This window comes from Oncorhynchus masou, chromosome 19 (assembly GCF_036934945.1).
Source record: "Oncorhynchus masou masou isolate Uvic2021 chromosome 19, UVic_Omas_1.1, whole genome shotgun sequence".
In the NCBI taxonomy this organism is placed as follows: domain Eukaryota; kingdom Metazoa; phylum Chordata; class Actinopteri; order Salmoniformes; family Salmonidae; genus Oncorhynchus; species Oncorhynchus masou.
The window spans coordinates 3,895,722-3,914,494 of record NC_088230.1 but is presented as its reverse complement, the minus strand read 5'-3'; the positions used below and the strand labels follow the sequence as shown (position 1 = coordinate 3,914,494).

At 45.7% G+C, this 18,773-nt stretch overlaps 1 protein-coding gene across 1 annotated transcript in view; it reads right to left on the bottom strand.

Moving 5' to 3' along the window:
- The window catches only part of LOC135505724 (kelch-like protein 29), a 535,325-nt gene that overhangs the window by 169,552 nt on the left and 347,000 nt on the right, over window positions 1-18,773 (bottom strand). The window contains exon 4 of the mRNA XM_064924798.1: window positions 6,341-6,497. Coding sequence (XP_064780870.1) covers window positions 6,341-6,497 — 157 coding nt within the window. The remainder of the gene's footprint in view (window positions 1-6,340; window positions 6,498-18,773) is intronic.

Genomic DNA, 18,773 nt, shown 5'->3' with positions numbered 1-18,773 from the left:
AGGGTGAGATAGGGAGGAAGGAGAAGGAGAGAGAACACGAGGGTGAGATAGGGAGGAAGGAGAGAGAGAGAACACAAGGGTGAGATAGGGAGGAGGGAGAGAGAGAGAGAACACAAGGGTGAGATAGGGAGGAGGGAGAGAGAGAGAACACGAGGGTGAGATAGGGAGGAGGGAGAGAGAGAGAGGAAGAGAGAGAGAGAACACGAGGGTGAGATGGGGAGGAGGGAGAGAGAGAACACGAGGGTGAGATAGGGAGGAGGGAGAGAGAGAGAACACGAGGGTGAGATAGGGAGGAGGGAGAGAGAGAGAACACGAGGGTGAGATAGGGAGGAGGGAGAGAGAACACGAGGGTGAGATAGGAAGGAGGGAGAGAGAACACGAGGGTGAGATAGGGAGGAGAGAGAACACGAGGGTGAGATAGGGAAGAGGGAGAGAGAGAGCGAACATGAGGGTGAGATAGTGAGGAGGGAGAGAGAGAGAGAGAGAATATGAGGGTGAGATATGGAGGAGGGAGAGAGAACACGAGAGTGAGATAGGGAGGAGAGAGAGAGAGAACACGAGGGTGAGATAGGGAGGAGGGAGAGAGAACACGAGGGTGAGATAGGGAGGAGGGAGAGAGAGAGAACACGGGGGTGAGATAGGGAGGAGGGAGAGAGAGAGAACACGAGGGTGAGATAGGGAGGAGGGAGAGAGAGGGGGAAGGTAGGGGAGGGAGAGACAGGAAGAGAGAGAGAGAACATGAGGGTGAGATGGGGAGGAGGGAGAGAGAGAGAGAACACGAGGGTGAGATGGGGAGGAGGGAGAGAGAGAACACGAGGGTGAGATAGGAAGGAGGGAGAGAACACGAGGGTGAGATAGGGAGGAGAGAGAGAACATGAGGGTGAGATAGGGAAGAGGGAGAGAGAACATGAGGGTGAGATAGTGAGGAGGGAGAGAGAGAGAGAGAGAACACGAGGGTAAGATAGGGAGGAGAGAGAGAACACGAGGGTGAGATAGGAAGGAGGGAGAGAACACGAGGGTAAGATAGGGAGGAGAGAGAGAACACGAGGGTGAGATAGGGAAGAGGGAGAGAGAGAGAACATGAGGGTGAGATAGTGAGGAGGGAGAGAGAGAGAGAGAGAACATGAGGGTGAGATATGGAGGAGGGAGAGAGAGAGAGAACATGAGGGTGAGATATGGAGGAGGGAGAGAGAACACGAGAGTGAGATAGGGAGGAGAGAGAGAGAACACGAGGGTGAGATAGGGAGGAGGGAGAGAGAGAGAACACGAGGGTGAGATAGGGAGGAGGGAGAGAATTTAGATTGTTATTACATAACCTCATCATTTACTTGATCCTTTTAGATAGCTGAACAAATTGCACAGCAAATTACTTTTCATACACCACAGTTCAAAAGTTTGGGGTCACTCAGAAATGTCCTTGTTTTTGAAAGAAAAGCATATTTTTTGTACATTAAAATAACATCAAATTGATCAGAAATACAGTGTAGACATTGTTAATGTTGAAAATGACTATTGTAGCTGGAAATGGCAGATTTTTTCAATATCAACATTGCCATACAGAGTCCCATTATCAGCAACCATCACTCCTGTGTTCCAATGGCACATTGTGTTAGCTAATCCAAAACCCGTTTGCAATTATGTTAGCACTCTGAAAACTGTTCTGATTAAAGAAGCAATAAAACTGTCCTTCTTTAGACCAGTTGAGTATCTGGAGCATCAGCATTTGTTGTTTCAATTACAGGCTCAAAATGGCCAGAAACAAATAACTTTCTTTTGAAACTCGTCAGTTTATTCTTGTTCTGAGAAATGAAGACTATTCCATGAGAGAAATTGCCAAGAAACTGAAGATCTCGTACAACGCTGTGTACTACTCCCTTCACAGAACAGAGCAAACTGTCTCTAACCAGAATAGAAAGAGGAGTGGGAGGCCCCGGTGAACAACTGAGCAAGAAGACAAGTACATTAGAGTGTCTAGTTTGAGAAACAGACGCTTCACAAGTCCTCAACTAGCAGCTTCATTAAATAGGACCAGCAAAACACCAGTCTCAACGTCAACAGTGAAGAGGCGACTCCAGGATGCTGGCCTTCTAGGCAGAGTTGCAAAGAAAAAGCCCCATCTCAGTCTGGCCAATAAAAAGAAAAGATTAAGATGGGCAAAAGAACACAAGACACTGGAAAGATGAACTCTGTCTAGAAGGCCAGCATCCCGGAGTCGCCTCTTCACTGTTGACTTTGAGACTGGTGTTTTGTGGGTACTATTTAATGATGTTATTTTAATGGACATTTTTTTGTGCTTTTCTTTCAAAAACAAGGCCATTTATAAGTGACCCCAAACTTTTGAATGGCAGTGTATATAGGGGCCCAACAGTTAACATATTGACCATATACACCGAGTGTACGAAACATTAAGAACACCTGCTCTTTCCATGGCATAGACTGACCAGGTGAATCCAGGTGAAATCTATGATCCATTATTGATGTCACTTGTTACATCCACTTCAATCAGTCTAGATAAAGGTGAGGAGACCGGTTAAAGAAGGATATTTTTTCTACCTCGAGACATGGATTGTGTATGTGTGCCATTTGGAGGAATATTTTTTATACATCAGCTGAGATAAAAGTTCATCAGAGAACACACACAGGAGAGAAGCCTTACGCCTACTATCACTGTAGGAAGAGAATCTCTCAACCGAGCCACTTAAAAAGACACCAAGGTATACGTAAAGGAGAGAAGCCTTACTACTGCTCTCACTGTAGAACCGAGCCACTTATAAAGACACCAAGGTATAAGTAAAGGAGAGAAGCCTTACTACTGCTCTCACTGTAGGAAAGGAGAGAAGCCTTACTACTGCTCTCACTGTAGAACCGAGCCACTTAAAAAGACACCAAGGTATACGTAAAGGAGAGAAGCCTTACTACTGCTCTCACTGTAGGAAGAGTATCAACCGAGCCACTTAAAAAGACACCAAGGTATACATAAAGGAGAGAACCCTTACTACTGCTCTGATTGTAGAAAGAGTTTCTCTCAACAGTGCAACTTAAAAACATACCAATGTATACATTGAGGAGGGAAGCCTCAAGTTCTCTCAGACCAGATAAGATTAAATTTACTCCATCAATGAATCCTCATCTCATAAGATAATTGGTAACAGTGAATTGGATTAAATGAAAAAAGCATAGCACATTCTATTGTAATCCTATTGGAAAAGGAGCGTTATAGAATGTCATCCTCCCTTTACCGATCAGTGTGCACATCGTCAGTTTTTGTCTGTAATGTCTGTCGTTATATGTCGGATCCCAGTAAGACTAGCTGTCGCCTTTGTCATCAGCTCATGGGGATCCTAATAAATGAAATAAATGGGCAAGGCAAAATATTTAAGTGCCTTTGAACGTAGTATGGTAGTTGGTGCCAGGCGCACTGGTTTGGGTCAAGAACAGCAACCCTGCTGAGTTTTTCATGCTCAGCAGTTTCCCATGTGTATCAAGAATGGTCCACCACCCAAAGGACATCCAACCAACTTGACCCAACCATGGGAAGCATTGGAGTCAACATGGGCCAGCAACCATGTGGAACGCCTTCAACACCATGCCCCAACGAATTGAGGCTGCAACTCAACATGTTATTAGGAACATGTCCTAAATGATGTGTACACTCTGTGTATATACACAGTATGCCTCCAGGGAACACGTCCAGTCCATGGTATTAGTGATGAGCTCCGTTTACCATGTAGCTAGCTAAGTATGTATTTACAGTATTTTGTACTCTGACGCATATGAGAGCGAGAATGTGCTAGACTGGAAGAAGAGAACTTCTCTGTACATTATGGTCATCCATCCTCGGACCAACTATCTCAGCACTATACCACTTTATTCCTACTGTTCTCAACTTGAGCCCTAAACTTGATTAAAACCAGAGAGAGAGAAATCCGATATAATATTAATATGCTCCTATAGTTTTGGTCTGAGTAGTAGGATTTCAACGAGGTGCCAGAATCGATTACAGCCTGATACGTATCTTCTCCTCCCTGTTCTCCATCTTGAGTTATTAAAGCGTTCCTGTACATTCTCTGAACTACAATCAGTCTTTGGACTAAAATATATAATGAAGTGACAAGACGGAACTCATTAGCGATGGCTAACATGCACTCACATTTGCGAGTCCTCTTGCGGCAGAGCTAATGAAAGGTTTAAGAAGGGAAATGTAATTGCATTAACATTAAATGGATCCCTTCTCCTGATTGCTCTCTTGTACCCCATCATTTAAATGTGTGAGCATTAAATATTGGTTGTTTCGTAAGTGCTCCTTGGTCCTTTTATAAGAATTCTATTTCAATTTAGTGAATTGCTCAATCAACCTCTAATTGTTAACATACCGACTGAGGCAACGCTTCAGAAATCAAAGCCCTTCTTTCTCACAAGCGAAAAGTTAACTTTTCCAGACAGAAACTTCTTTAAAACAACCAACTGCAGAGAAGTTCCCATTCAAACCATTGATTCACTCTGGCAGTTGGTGGGGAAGTTTCTCGCGACTCAGTTCAGTGAAGTGCGGAGCTAGTTTCATTGTGGATGCCAGAAGTTTACACACACACACACGTTTGAGTGCCATATGCAGCAGCATTGGTGACATCTCACTCTGTGGTTGAGGCTGGTGTGTGTTTGTTTCTTGCCCCACCAGTCTGTGTGTATATATATGTGTGTGTGTGTGTGTGTGTGTGTGTGTGTGTGTGTGTGTGTGTCAGTCCGTGTTTGTAGGCAAAGTCTCAGTCGTCTGGCCACATTACTAATACCACAGGGCTTCATGGACCATTCGGCCACCTCTATACCCCACACAGCAGGGTCCCTGAGGACAGTGTGTGTGTGTGTGGACACGCGTCCCTCTATACCCTCCCAGCAGGGTCCCTGAGGACAGTGTGTGTGTGCGTGTGTGTGTGTGTGCGTGTGCGTGCGTCCCTCTATACCCTCCCAGCAGGGTCCCTGAGGACAGTGTGTGTGTGTGTGTGCGTACACGCGTCCCTCTATACCCTCCCAGCAGGGTCCCTGAGGACAGTGTGTATGTGTGTGTGTGCGTACACGCGTCCCTCTATACCCTCCCAGCAGGGTCCCTGAGGACTGACTGTGTGTGTGTGTGTGTGTGTGTGTGTGTGTGCGTGCGTGCGTGCGTGCGTGCGCGTGTGTGTGCAGGCGTCCCTCTATACCCTCCCAGCAGGGTGTTTAGGGGACAGAGAGCACTGCTCTGAACCCCAACCTCCAGAAGAGGAACACGATAGGAATTATTGACCTCAGTGATGAGTTGAAGAAACGAGCCAAAGCTTTTGGTCAAAGCCACTGTGGTGGCAAAGACTCTCAAAGAGACAAGAACAGAGACTTACTTATTAGTTTGAGAAACTAGACATTTAGAAATGGCGGAGGATTATCTCAAATAGAAAACAGCAGAAAATATATTTCCATTAAGTAGGTCTTAGTGATGTTTTTGTGAAACTAGATATTTAGTAGTATCAAAGCCTACATTGGCAGTCTCAGCTGACAAGAGTTAAAATACTTATTTTCCTTGAAAAATATATTATTTCTCTGCGTGTACACAATCAGCGTCTTACCTGTGACAGGTTAATTATTGAAATCTTTATTGAGACAGCGTCAATTAGTTAACAGATCATTTGTCGAGTAGGTAACAGAGCTACAGTACGACGGATGTGGAAATACTGACTACTCAAGAAGTAGACAGTATTCATGGATTCATTGCTATAATACCATACAATACATATTGTACTTTATATTGATGTATACACAGTGCAGTATAATGAGTGTTACTTGAATATACAGTATTCATTGCATTGCTCGCTATAGTATTAGGAACATGGAAACTGGATATTTGTTATGGAAGTAAACCATATTCATTGTGTTTCTTGAATACATCGTTGGATACAGCTTTCATAGTGTCTATAGTATATTCATCGTGGAGGTGCCATGGAGCAAGTGCAGTGGCTGTATCATTGTGTATTGTTCTTAAATTAGATCCATTCTCCGTGAGCAGGAGGCAGAGGCCAGCAGAGCAGCGTAACAGAGGGAAATTGACTGCTGCAGGGCACAGCCATTCTGGGTTCACTTTACTACTATAGGTTCTCAACTTCTGCAGCTCCTAAATTTAACCCATTATTGTCATTGTCATTTATACTCGTGAAATATCCACCTCAGAGAGATGATTTGTTTAAAATCAGAAAATATTACAATAATACAGACTATGATTGCTATAACTAGTATTGCGTGCAAGTGTGTGTGTTTGTGTGGTGTGTGCCGCGTATTGTGTGCGTTTATACGCGTGTGTGTGTGTGTGTGTCAGTACCTATGGGTTCACAGTCTCTGTGCTGTTGTTTGGCAGGAGGTTCATCAGTCTCCCAGGGTGTGAGCTGGTTGATGGGTGTCTGTCCCCACCTCACCCCTGGAGCTAACAGCAGACCTGGAGCCTGGCTCTCCCTCTCCCCTGGAGACACACCTGATACCTGGGAGAGAGGAGAGAGAACAACACATTAGAAAAACAGCAGGACAAAACTAGCTCTGACACCTAGGTATCAGTGAGTGAGTGAGTGAGTGAGTGAGTGAGTGAGTGAGTGAGTGAGTGAGTGAGTGAGTGAGTGAGTGAGTGAGAGATGAACAAATCAGTTTATCGGCCTTCAACTGACACAGGAGATAGACAAGAGCTTAGAAAACCACAAAAATAAACATCAGGTCTGATACACAGGTAAGAGATAGAGATATAGAGAAGAGATGATAGGTCTGTTACATGAATAGGTTGACTTGTTTGTCAGCAAGCTTTGCAGACATAGATGATCAGGAGCACAACTGCACTAACTGGTGACTGATGCAGATTATAGTTCCATAACGGCAGATATATCAACATCCACATCCGAGTGACGTTCTATAGGTCCTTACTGTGTGAGACCACACACCTATTCAACTATTCATTAAACCATTCAATTATACCTTGCAGTGTGCAATCAAAAGGCAATTAAATGTTTGTATGGTTTTGAATTTGTCCAGATCAGGACGTGGGCGCTTATTAAAATGGTGTCGAGCTGTTACTAATCATGAAGCATAATTGACCTGTAAATATGGTCGATTAGAATGAAATGTGGAGGGGGGGTGGGACATTCCATTTCGGGGGAGGGGGGATATTAATGACTCAGACTGGATTATATCCGTCTTCAACGAACAATAAAATATTGAGACACCTAAGTCTGATGTGTATATACACAACAAATACACTGCTCAAAAAAAATAAAGGGAACACTAAAATAACACATCCTAGAATTGAATGAATGAACTATTCTTATTTAATACTTTTTTCTTTACAAAGTTGAATGAGCTGACATCAAAATCACACAAATTATCAATGGAAATCAAATTTATCAACCCATGGAGGTCTGGATTTGGAAAACCAAAGTGGAAAACCACACTACAAGCTGATCCAACTTTGATGTAATGTCCTTAAAACAAGTCAAAATGAGGCTCAGTAGTGTGTGTGGCCTCCACGTGCTTGTATGACCTCCCTACAACGCCTGGGCATGCTCCTGGTGAGGTGGCGGATGGTCTCCTGAGGGATTTCCTCCCAGACCTGGACTAAAGCATCCAAAATCGCTCCATCCACCAACGCCACGTTGCACCACAGACTGTCCAGGAGTTGGCGGATGGAGCAAGACATGATGTCCCAGATGTGCTCAATTTGATTCCGGTCTGGGGAACGGGCGGGCCAGTCCATAGCATCAATGCCTTCCTCTTGCAGGAACTGCTGACACACTCCAGCCACATGAGGTCTAGCATTGTCTTGCATTAGGAGAAACCCAGGGCCAACCGCACCAGCATATGGTCTCACAAGGGGTCTGAGGATCTCATCTCGGTACCTAATGGCAGTCAGGCTACCTCTGGCGAGCACATCGAGGCCCAAAGAAATGCCACCCCACACCATGACTGACCCACCGCCAAACCGGTCATGCTGGAGGATGTTGCAGGCAGCAGAATGTTCTCCACGGCGTCTCCAGACTCTGTCACGTCTGTCACGTGCTCAGTGTGGACCTGCTTTCATCTGTGAGGAGCACAGGGCGCCAGTGGCGAATTTGCCAATCTTGGTGTTCTCTGGCAAATACCAAACGTCCTGCACGGTGTTGGGCTGTAAGCACAACCCCCACCTGTGGACGCCGGGCCCTCATACCACCCTCATGGAGTCTGTTTCTGACCGTTTGAGCAGACGCATGCACATTTGTGGCCTGCTGGAGGTCATTTTGCAGGACTCTGGTAGTGCTCCTCCTGCTCCTCCTTGCACAAAGTTGGAGGTAGCGGTCCTGCTGCTGGGTTGTTGCCCTCCTACAGCCTCCTCCACGTCTGCTGATGTACTGGCCAGTCTCCTGGTAGCGCCTCCATGCTCTGGACACTACGCTGACAGACACAGCAAACCTTCTTGCCACAGCTCGCATTGATGTGCCATCCTGGATGAGCTGCACCACCTGAGCCACTTGTGTGGGTTGTAGACTCCGTCTCATGCTACCACTAGAGTGAAAGCACCGCCAGCATTCAAAAGTGACCAACACATCAGCCAGGAAGCATAGGAACTGAGAAGTGGTCTGTGGTCACCACCTGCAGAACCACTCCTTTATTGGGAGTGTCTTGCTAATTGCCTATAATTTCCACCTGTTGTCTATTCCATTTGCACAACAGCATGTGAAATTTATTGTCAATCAGTGTTGCTTCCGAAGTGGACAGTGTGTTGTTTAAGTGTTCCCTTTATTTTTTTGAGCATTGTACAATACAATAGTGAGAAATGTTATCAGAACAGCACAGCCTGGAAACACTGGGTCAACCACCATCAGACCCTACAGCAACACACATCAACCACCATCAGACCCTACAGCAACACACGTCAACCACCATCAGACCCTACAGCAACACACGTCAACCACCATCAGACCCTACAGCAACACACGTCAACCACCATCAGTCAACCACCATCAGACCCTACAGCAACACACGTCAACCACCATCAGACCCTACAGCAACACACGTCAACCCCCATCAGACCCTACAGCAACACACGTCAACCCCCATCAGACCCTACAGCAACACACGTCAACCACCATCAGACCCTACAGCAACACACGTCAACCACCATCAGACCCTACAGCAACACACCCCCATCAGACCCTACAGCATCAGACCCTACAGCAACACACGTCAACCACCATCAGACCCTACAGCAACACACGTCAACCCCATCAGACCCTATAGCAACACACGTCAACCCCCATCAGACCCTACAGCAACACACGTCAACCACCATCAGACCCTACAGCAACACACGTCAACCACCATCAGACCCTACAGCAACACACGTCAACCCCCATCAGACCCTACAGCAACACACGTCAACCCCCATCAGACCCTACAGCAACACACGTCAACCCCCATCAGACCCTACAGCAACACACGTCCAACCCCCATCAGACCCTACAGCAACACACGTCAACCCCCATCAGACCCTACAGCAACACACGTCAACCCCCATCAGACCCTACAGCAACACACGTCAACCACCATCAGACCCTACAGCAACACACGTCAACCCCCATCAGACCCTACAGCAACACACGTCAACCACCATCAGAACCTACAGCAACACACGTCAACCACCATCAGACCCTACAGCAACACACGTCAACCCCCATCAGACCCTACAGCAACACACGTCCAACCCCCATCAGACCCTACAGCAACACACGTCAACCACCATCAGACCCTACAGCAACACACGTCAACCACCATCAGACCCTACAGCAACACACGTCAACCCCCATCAGACCCTACAGCAACACACGTCAACCACCATCAGACCCTACAGCAACACACGTCAACCACCATCAGACCCTACAGCAACACACGTCAACCACCATCAGACCCTACAGCAACACACGTCAACCCCCATCAGACCCTACAGCAACACACGTCAACCACCATCAGACCCTACAGCAACACACGTCCAACCACCATCAGACCCTACAGCAACACACGCCAACCCCCATCAGACCCTACAGCAACACACGTCAACCACCATCAGACCCTACAGCAACACCGTCAACCCCCATCAGACCCTACAGCAACACACATCAACCACCATCAGACCCTACAGCAACACACGTCAACCACCATCAGACCCTATAGCAACACACGTCCAACCACCATCAGACCCTACAGCAACACCACGTCAACCACCATCAGACCCTACAGCAACACACGTCCAACCACCATCAGACCCTACAGCAACACACGTCAACCCCCATCAGACCCTACAGCAACACACGTCAACCACCATCAGACCCTACAGCAACACACGTCAACCACCATCAGACCCTACAGCAACACACGTCAACCCCCATCAGACCCTACAGCAACACACGTCAACCACCATCAGACCCTACAGCAACACACGTCAACCCCCATCAGACCCTACAGCAACACACGTCCAACCACCATCAGACCCTACAGCAACACACGTCAACCACCATCAGACCCTACAGCAACACACGTCAACCACCATCAGACCCTACAGCAACTTTTGTAACCACCATCAGACCCTACAGCAACACACGTCAACCCCCATCAGACCCTACAGCAACACACGTCAACCCCCATCAGACCCTACAGCAACACCGTCCAACCACCATCAGACCCTACAGCAACACACGTCAACCCCATCAGACCCTACAGCAACACACGTCAACCCCCATCAGACCCTACAGCAACACACGTCAACCACCATCAGACCCTACAGCAACACACGTCAACCCCCATCAGACCCTACAGCAACACACGTCAACCACCATCAGACCCTACAGCAACACACGTCAACCCCCATCAGACCCTACAGCAACACACGTCAACCACCATCAGACCCTACAGCAACACACGTCAACCCCCATCAGACCCTACAGCAACACACGTCAACCACCATCAGACCCTACAGCAACACACGCAACCCCCATCAGACCCTACAGCAACACACGTCAACCACCATCAGACCCTACAGCAACACACGTCAACCCCATCAGACCCTACAGCAACACACATCAACCACCATCAGACCCTACAGCAACACATGAACCACCATCAGACCCTATTAGCAACACACGTCAACCACCATCAGACCCTACAGCAACACTTGTCAACCACCATCAGACCCTACAGCAACACCACGTCAACCACCATCAGACCCTACAGCAACACACGTCAACCCCCATCAGACCCTACAGCAACACACGTCAACCACCATCAGACCCTACAGCAACACACGTCAACCACCATCCAGACCCTACAGCAACACCACGTCACCCCCATCAGACCCTACAGCAACACACGTCAACCACCATCAGACCCTACAGCAACACACGTCAACCACCATCAGACCCTACAGCAACCACCATCAGTACAACCCTCAGACCCTACAGCAACACACGTCAACCACCATCAGACCCTACAGCAACACACGCAACCACCATCAGACCCTACAGCAACACACGTCAACCACCATCAGACCCTACAGCAACACACGTCAACCCCCATCAGACCCTACAGCAACACACGTCAACCACCATCAGACCCTACAGCAACACACGTCAACCCCCATCAGACCCTACAGCAACACATGTCAACCCCCATCAGACCCTACAGCAACACACGTCAACCCCCATCAGACCCTACAGCAACACACGTCAACCCCCATCAGACCCTACAGCAACACACGTCAACCACCATCAGACCCTACAGCAACACACGTCCAACCACCATCAGACCCTACAGCAACACACGTTTCCCATCAGACCCTACAGCAACACATGTCAACCCCCATCAGACCCTACAGCAACACACGTCAACCCCCATCAGACCCTACAGCAACACATGCGCGAGCACACACACACCACAGAAGTATTGGCACTCTATCTCCAGCTGGATGTGGAGGTTTAAGAGTGAGGCTAGAGTACACCCTGATTCTCCAGCGAACCACAGCCTGGCTTTTACATTAAAGAGATTCTTCTGTACTTTTGTATTCTTTTTTTACCAGTAGTTCTGAAAGTAGCACTCATGAGCAAAAAGTGGTCCCCACACATGGAGTACTCCGTATGATAGTCCGCCACAGTGGATGTGTCATACTAACCATTTAGCCGAGCAGTCAAACACAGAAATGGTTCCAATTTTTTTCCACCATTCATTTGTTCACATAGTGAATTTTACAAACACTTCAAATTAAGTATTTGTTTGGTGCGGCGTTTTGATAACCGTGTAATTCTCTCTCGGCCAAGGTGACAATATATTCACCTCAATTTAGTAAAAAGAAAAAGGGAAATACTAATTAGCAACAGAGAAGACCTCCTGCACGTCATCGCTAGCCGACACTAGCCGATCCATGTGCTGTATTGAAATGCATTGAATAAAGTGTGGAACTTCTTCCGTCCCCTTTCTCCGTCTTAGCTAGCCAATGACTACTTTAGCTAGCTAGTAGGCAGAGCAGTAGATCAAAATGTATGTTGTATTACTTGTTTGTGCAGCATGTCGACTTGGGTGTTTATTTCAGACCTTATGGCATTTTTCAAGGATGAGCATTAAAAAGGGGAGAAGACCACTAGAAGTCTGGCCATGTGGAGAAGTGCAACTATAGTGAAGGGTAACATACCGTTTTGGTCAAGGCCAGCATGAGGGATAAACGTTTATCCTGAGTCGGTGAGTGTAGCTATTAAGTTCAGTTTGAGCATCTTAGCAATACAATGTGTTCTATACAGCTGTTAACATTCTACAAGGAAAGAGACACTTAATCAATTATTTAATTAACCAGATTACCCCAGATACCAGACTTAGATGAGTGATAACTCAGTTCTAGAATGTTGTCATTGATGAGAATGAATGTAAAAATCTATTGACATTCAGAATGTACTTAGTTTAGACATCCAGCTGTATTGTAGTTTCATGACCAGAGACACATTTTCAAAGGCACAGTACTTGTTTTGATTCGGAGTGGTACATGCATTCACACAGTCTTGATTTATAGGATCCTTCCCCCTGTATGATTGATATGGCAACTGATGAAATCCCAAGTTATAAATTAAAAGTTTATGGAAAAACTGCACATGTCTTCATGTGAAAATGTGTTATTAAATATTCTAAAGCTGTCATGTCATCAATCAAATCAAACTTTATTTACAGTATACAGCACATTTCTTACAACAAATGCATTTCATGGTGTTCAAAGTTTGATGAATTGAAAGGCATGTGTGACTTAACATCCTTCCTGTTGGCAGCTCTCTATAGGTGACCAGGGGATTCTCTCTACCACATGGGAAAGCCTCCGTGGAGCTCATCAGTGTAGCCATGCGGCCTATTTTGGCAGTTCACAATATCTGCCGTACAGATGTGGAATGCGAGTGGAGGAAGCCCAACCAGGTGCAGTCAGCGGAGGACCTGTACCCGACTGAAGACTACAACTCTCTGTCCCGAGAGCCCACAGAGGAGGATCTTCAGTGGCTAAGGAACAGACTCTGGGACAGGTACAGTGGAATGGCAAGTCTCCTTGAACCTGAGCCAGAACAACCGCTACCCTCCCCGTCATCCCTGTCTGTAACGGACATTGTTATAAGAACAAGAGCACCTGGGGCATGCAGGCATCCTGGCCGGCAGGCAACAGTTGGACACCACACCATCCCCAACCGGCACACCATGAGAAGAGGGAGGTAGACGGCCAGCAATTACAGAGCAGCGGTTAAGGCCAAGCGCGCTACTCCGTCGCTGCTAAAAGGGTCCTCAGATCAGTCGTTGGATGGGGCGTCGTCTGTAAAGTGGGGCACAGATAACGAAGAGGAGGGCGTCAAGGCATTCAAAATGGCTACAGCAGGCTTTCCCAACTTCAGCCCTGGGGACCCCAAGTGGTGCATGTTTTGGGTTTTGCCCGAGCACTACACAGCTGATTCAAATAATCGAATAATCACCAAGCTTTGATGATTTTAATCAGCTGTGTAGTGCCAGGGCAAAAAAACTAAACGTGCACCCCATGGGATCCCCAGGACAGAGTTTGGGAAATGCTTTGCTAAGAGATGGATGTGCAGGAGTCAGGGCTTTGGGTCACGGGGACTGGGATCCTGGGTGCCTCACCGGATGGTCTGGTGGGTACCACACCAGTGGTGGAAGTCAAGTGGACCTTACCATTGAAGAGGCAGTGAAGTCGAAGGATTTCTGTATCAAGGAGGGAGGGTCTTACCGCCTCCGTGAAGACCATCCTTACTGGAACCAGGTCCAAGGTCAGCTCCACATCACTGGAAGGGACACCTGCTTCTTTATTGTGTGGACCACCAAAGCCTCCATCACCATCCAACGTGATGACCTCTGACAGACTCATATTGCTCTTCCTGTCAGTACCTGTTTTCAGGGGAAAATATTTCACTTGGTTCATACACACAGACTAGGTTCCCAGAATAGGTTTTATTACATACAAGTTTTGTTCAAAGCAGCCAACTAAGGTAATGTAGTTCAGTTCATCGTGGGAACAGTTGGGAATTTAAATCTGTGATGTTCAAATTATTTATTACCCCCCCCATGTCTTACTTGCTGAAGGCCCCAGTCATCCCTGCTTGTACCAGATATTGTTGAAAAGCAAGTGAACAATGAATAAAGATCATACACAAACAATATAACCTATTCTAGGAGCCTATTATGTTCAGGTTTTGCTCAAAGCAGCCAACTTAAGTTCAATCACAAAGGCTGGTCTTAGTGCATCTCCTCACATTTCCATTCAGTAATAAAACACAATTCACATTGCATTTTTATCATGGGCACAGTGGTAATTTATATCTGTGCTGTTTAAATGATGTCTTACCCCCAGAGTGAGAGAGAGTACGTCACTTCCAGCAGATCACCTGGCTGAGGGTGGCGTTGATCATGCACTGCTGTTGGTGGGGTGAACCTGACGTTCCGCATGTAACATCTAAAACATGGGGAGAATGGGACCTAAAGTCAATTTCAAAGCATCTACAAATTCAATGTTTTACACAATATTGTATCATATTTGATGAGTGACTGACCTGTCAGTCCACAGGCTCGATGGGCTGTAGTCGCCACAACTGGACGCTCGCACTCAGCTCACACTGGCACATGATGTCTATGCACTGGATGGCCTGAGGGGTTCACTCCTGTTGGACTGGAAAACAAAGAGACATTTAGTCAGTGGTGGGTATTTTTCAATGCCGTATCAACATCTTTATCTGGACAGAAAATGCCTTGTTTGTCATAAGACAAACCCATCTTGGACAATGTGACAAGTGGTCTCTCAACAGTCTGGATCTTCCTCTTCTGCCATGTTGGATGAGCTCCCTTTTCTGTTAAATACAGGGCCATTTCTCTTTTCTCTCTCCCAACAGAAAATGGAAGCTTCAGACCTGAGCACTGTCACTGGGTTTCCAGTATGCCCATCTGACAAAAAAAGCTACTTTTACTAGCGAGCTAGGTTGATTACTAAAATGGTAACATTTATTTAAATACAATAACCCACAGACTTGACTATAGTAATGGTAAAATAGACTGGGCTTTGGTCTATCTGCACATCTAAAACCCTACTATGTGGATGGGACATTTCTGCTGGGATGGAGGAATCATCTCTAATGCTCAACTAGATGATGAGGACAGTCGATGGTACTATTTGCCTGAGAAGGTGAAGAACTGCTATGAGCTACGTGACTGTACCTATGCATCTAATTCTCAAGAGGAAAGTTAAAACCCTCAGCCGTGAGGTCACTGAGGAGGATAGACAATGGTAAGGAAATCGTCTGAAAGGAATTTATATGCAGGGATTATACATAAGGATTTTGGGCACTGGTCAGTAGACCTTGATTCCTACTTGACCAGGTAACATTCAGGTCCTGAATCTGCGGCATGCGATGTATCTAAAGGCAAAATGTCACTGCTGTGTCTGGCTAGCTTCGCACATTGTCTACTAGCCCAGTCTGAAAAGTACTAGCTGCTGCGGGCTAGCTTAATTTCATTTGATTAGTCATGTACAACAGATGCACTCGTGGAACAAAACAGTTTGTGTTTTGTATGGGGAAAACATTGAGCCCACAAGTCTTTTGTTAGAGATCTAACTTTAGCTAATGTAGCTAACTAGCCAACCAAGTTGCCTAACTAGCTAGCCCACCAGACAATATTTAGCTAGCTAGCTAATTAACATTAAGCTAGCTGTTCAGGTAGTCAGACTTTTCTAAGTGGTGACATGCTAGCTAACCAACTAACTTATCCTTGCCAGCCAGCTAGCTAAATATCCCTTCCCTGGTGGGCTAACGCTAGCTAACATATCACTGTGTAAAGAAGCATGACTACACAAACTGCAAGCTAACGTTCACTAGCTAGCTCACCAAAGAATTGTCAATAAAAATGTCACAAGTCATTATGCTAGCCCATACAGGTTTTATTTTTTACTTGTAAGGAAGGTAATGTGCGTTGTACACATAACTATAATCAGTGGTTATCTAGCTTTCATAAGCACCTAGCTAACCACAGATCTTTGACTAGGAAACAGGGCTTACCTTATCACATGGCTCCAGCGACGCCTCTTCGGCGGGAAGAAAAGAAAATGCACGTGTGCTTATCGGAGTAATTTAGGCTTCGGATCGACGGAGAGACCTAAGGTTAGCTGGTTAACTACAAAGGCCAAGGTAATTAAAGACATTATGCTAATAAAAAAAATGCTAGGTAATTTGAAAAAGTACAGAAAAAATTAATTACACAAGAAATTACGAGAAATACACAACGTCAATTATTTACAAGAGAAACTAAAAAGGCTATAATATCTACTTACTAAATAACTTGCTACTTGTTGATGAGAGTTTGTATGGAGAAATGTGGCTAATTAGCATTTCCTTTGGGGGGGGGGGGTAATTCCAGGCGAATAGATAAAAGTTACCTTGTCCGAGAGAGATCTGCGTGGTTATCAAAACGCCACACCAGGGTAAGCCTAAACAAAACACAGACCTTATATGAAGTACTTCTCAAATACCCTACTTAAAATGAATGCTGGAAAAATTATTGGAACCATTTCCGAGTTTTACCGCGGGGTTTTATGAAAAGACTCGTACTGTGGTACTCAATATGCACACCTTGTCATATCTCTCTCGTTATGTCCATTGAGCTACATGATTATGCATGTATGAACTACACATTGACACATCCAGCGCCAAAGTACCGGAGAATGTCTTTAATAGAAAAGGCCTGATCACCAGCCCTCCGTAACATACACCACGCTGTTAACCCCCTATCCCCTGGACTTGGTTAAAAACATTGCAATCATCTACAGTGCATTCAGAAAGTATTCACACCCCTTGACTTTTTCAAATTTGGTTGTGTTACAGCCTGAATTTAAAAATAGACTATATTGAGATGTTGTGGCACTGGCCTAAACACAATACCGCATAATGTCAAAGTGGAATTATGTTTTTAGAAATGTTACAAATTAATAAAAAATGAAAAGCAGACTGAATATCCCTTTTGAGCATGATGGTTATTAATTAGGCTTTGGATGGTGTATCAATAAACCCAGTCAATACAAAGATACAGGAGTTGTGTCGTAACTCAGTTGTCGGCGACGAAGGAGAACAGTCAGGGATTTCAACATGAGGCCAATTTTGATTTTAAAACATTTACAGTGTTTAATGGCTGTGATAGGAGAAAACTGATGATGGATCAACAACATTGTAGTTATTACTACACAATACCAACCTAAATGACAGAGTGAAAAGAAGGAAGCCTGTACAGAATAGAACATATTCCAAAACATGCATCCTGCACTGAAGTACTAAAAGTAAAGCACTAAACCACTAAAGTAAAACAGCAACAAATTTGGAAAATAAATTAACTTTGTCCTGAATACAAAGCGTTATATTTGGAACAAATCCAACTGAAACACATCTCTGAGTACCACTTCATATTTTCAAGCATGGTGGTGGCTGCTTTATGTTATGGGCATGCTTGTCATCGGCAATGACCAGAACAGAGCTAAACACATGTATTGACTCAGGGGTGTAGATATTTCTATTTAATTTTCAAATGAATGTGCACATTTTGTTTTACTTTGTCAATACGGGGTAATGTGTAATAGGTGAGAAAAAAATATATTTCATACATTTTTAATTCAGGCTGAAGACAACAAAATGTGGAATAAGTCAAGAGGTATGAATACTTTCTGTAGGCACTGTAGTACCGGGTCAGACCACACTTTGCCTCCAGAGCCTGAATTCTTCAGGCATGGACATGTTGCTAATGGCACCTAATGTGTGCCAGGAAAACAGTCCCCACACCATTACACCACCGACGGTGTGGTTGTCTGCAGCAACAGCCCATCCGTGACAAGGACCGACGAGTTGTGTGAGATTCCGTTTTGCACACCACTGTTGCACTGCACCATTATTTGCCTGTTTGGCCCACCTGTTAGCTTGCACAATTCTTGCCATTCTCCTTGGACTGCTCATCAACGATCTGTTTTCGCCCACAAGACTGGCGCTGACTGGATGTTTTTTTGTTTGTTGCACCATACTCGGTACACCTTAGTAACCATTTCCGAGATACTAGAACCAGCGCGCCTGGCACGGATTCTAATGCCCATTCTAATATTCAATCGAACAGTAACTGGATACCAGTCTGCCTGCTTTATATAGCAAGCTACGGACATTTTCGTGAACGGGGTGGCGTGGCTAATAAACTGG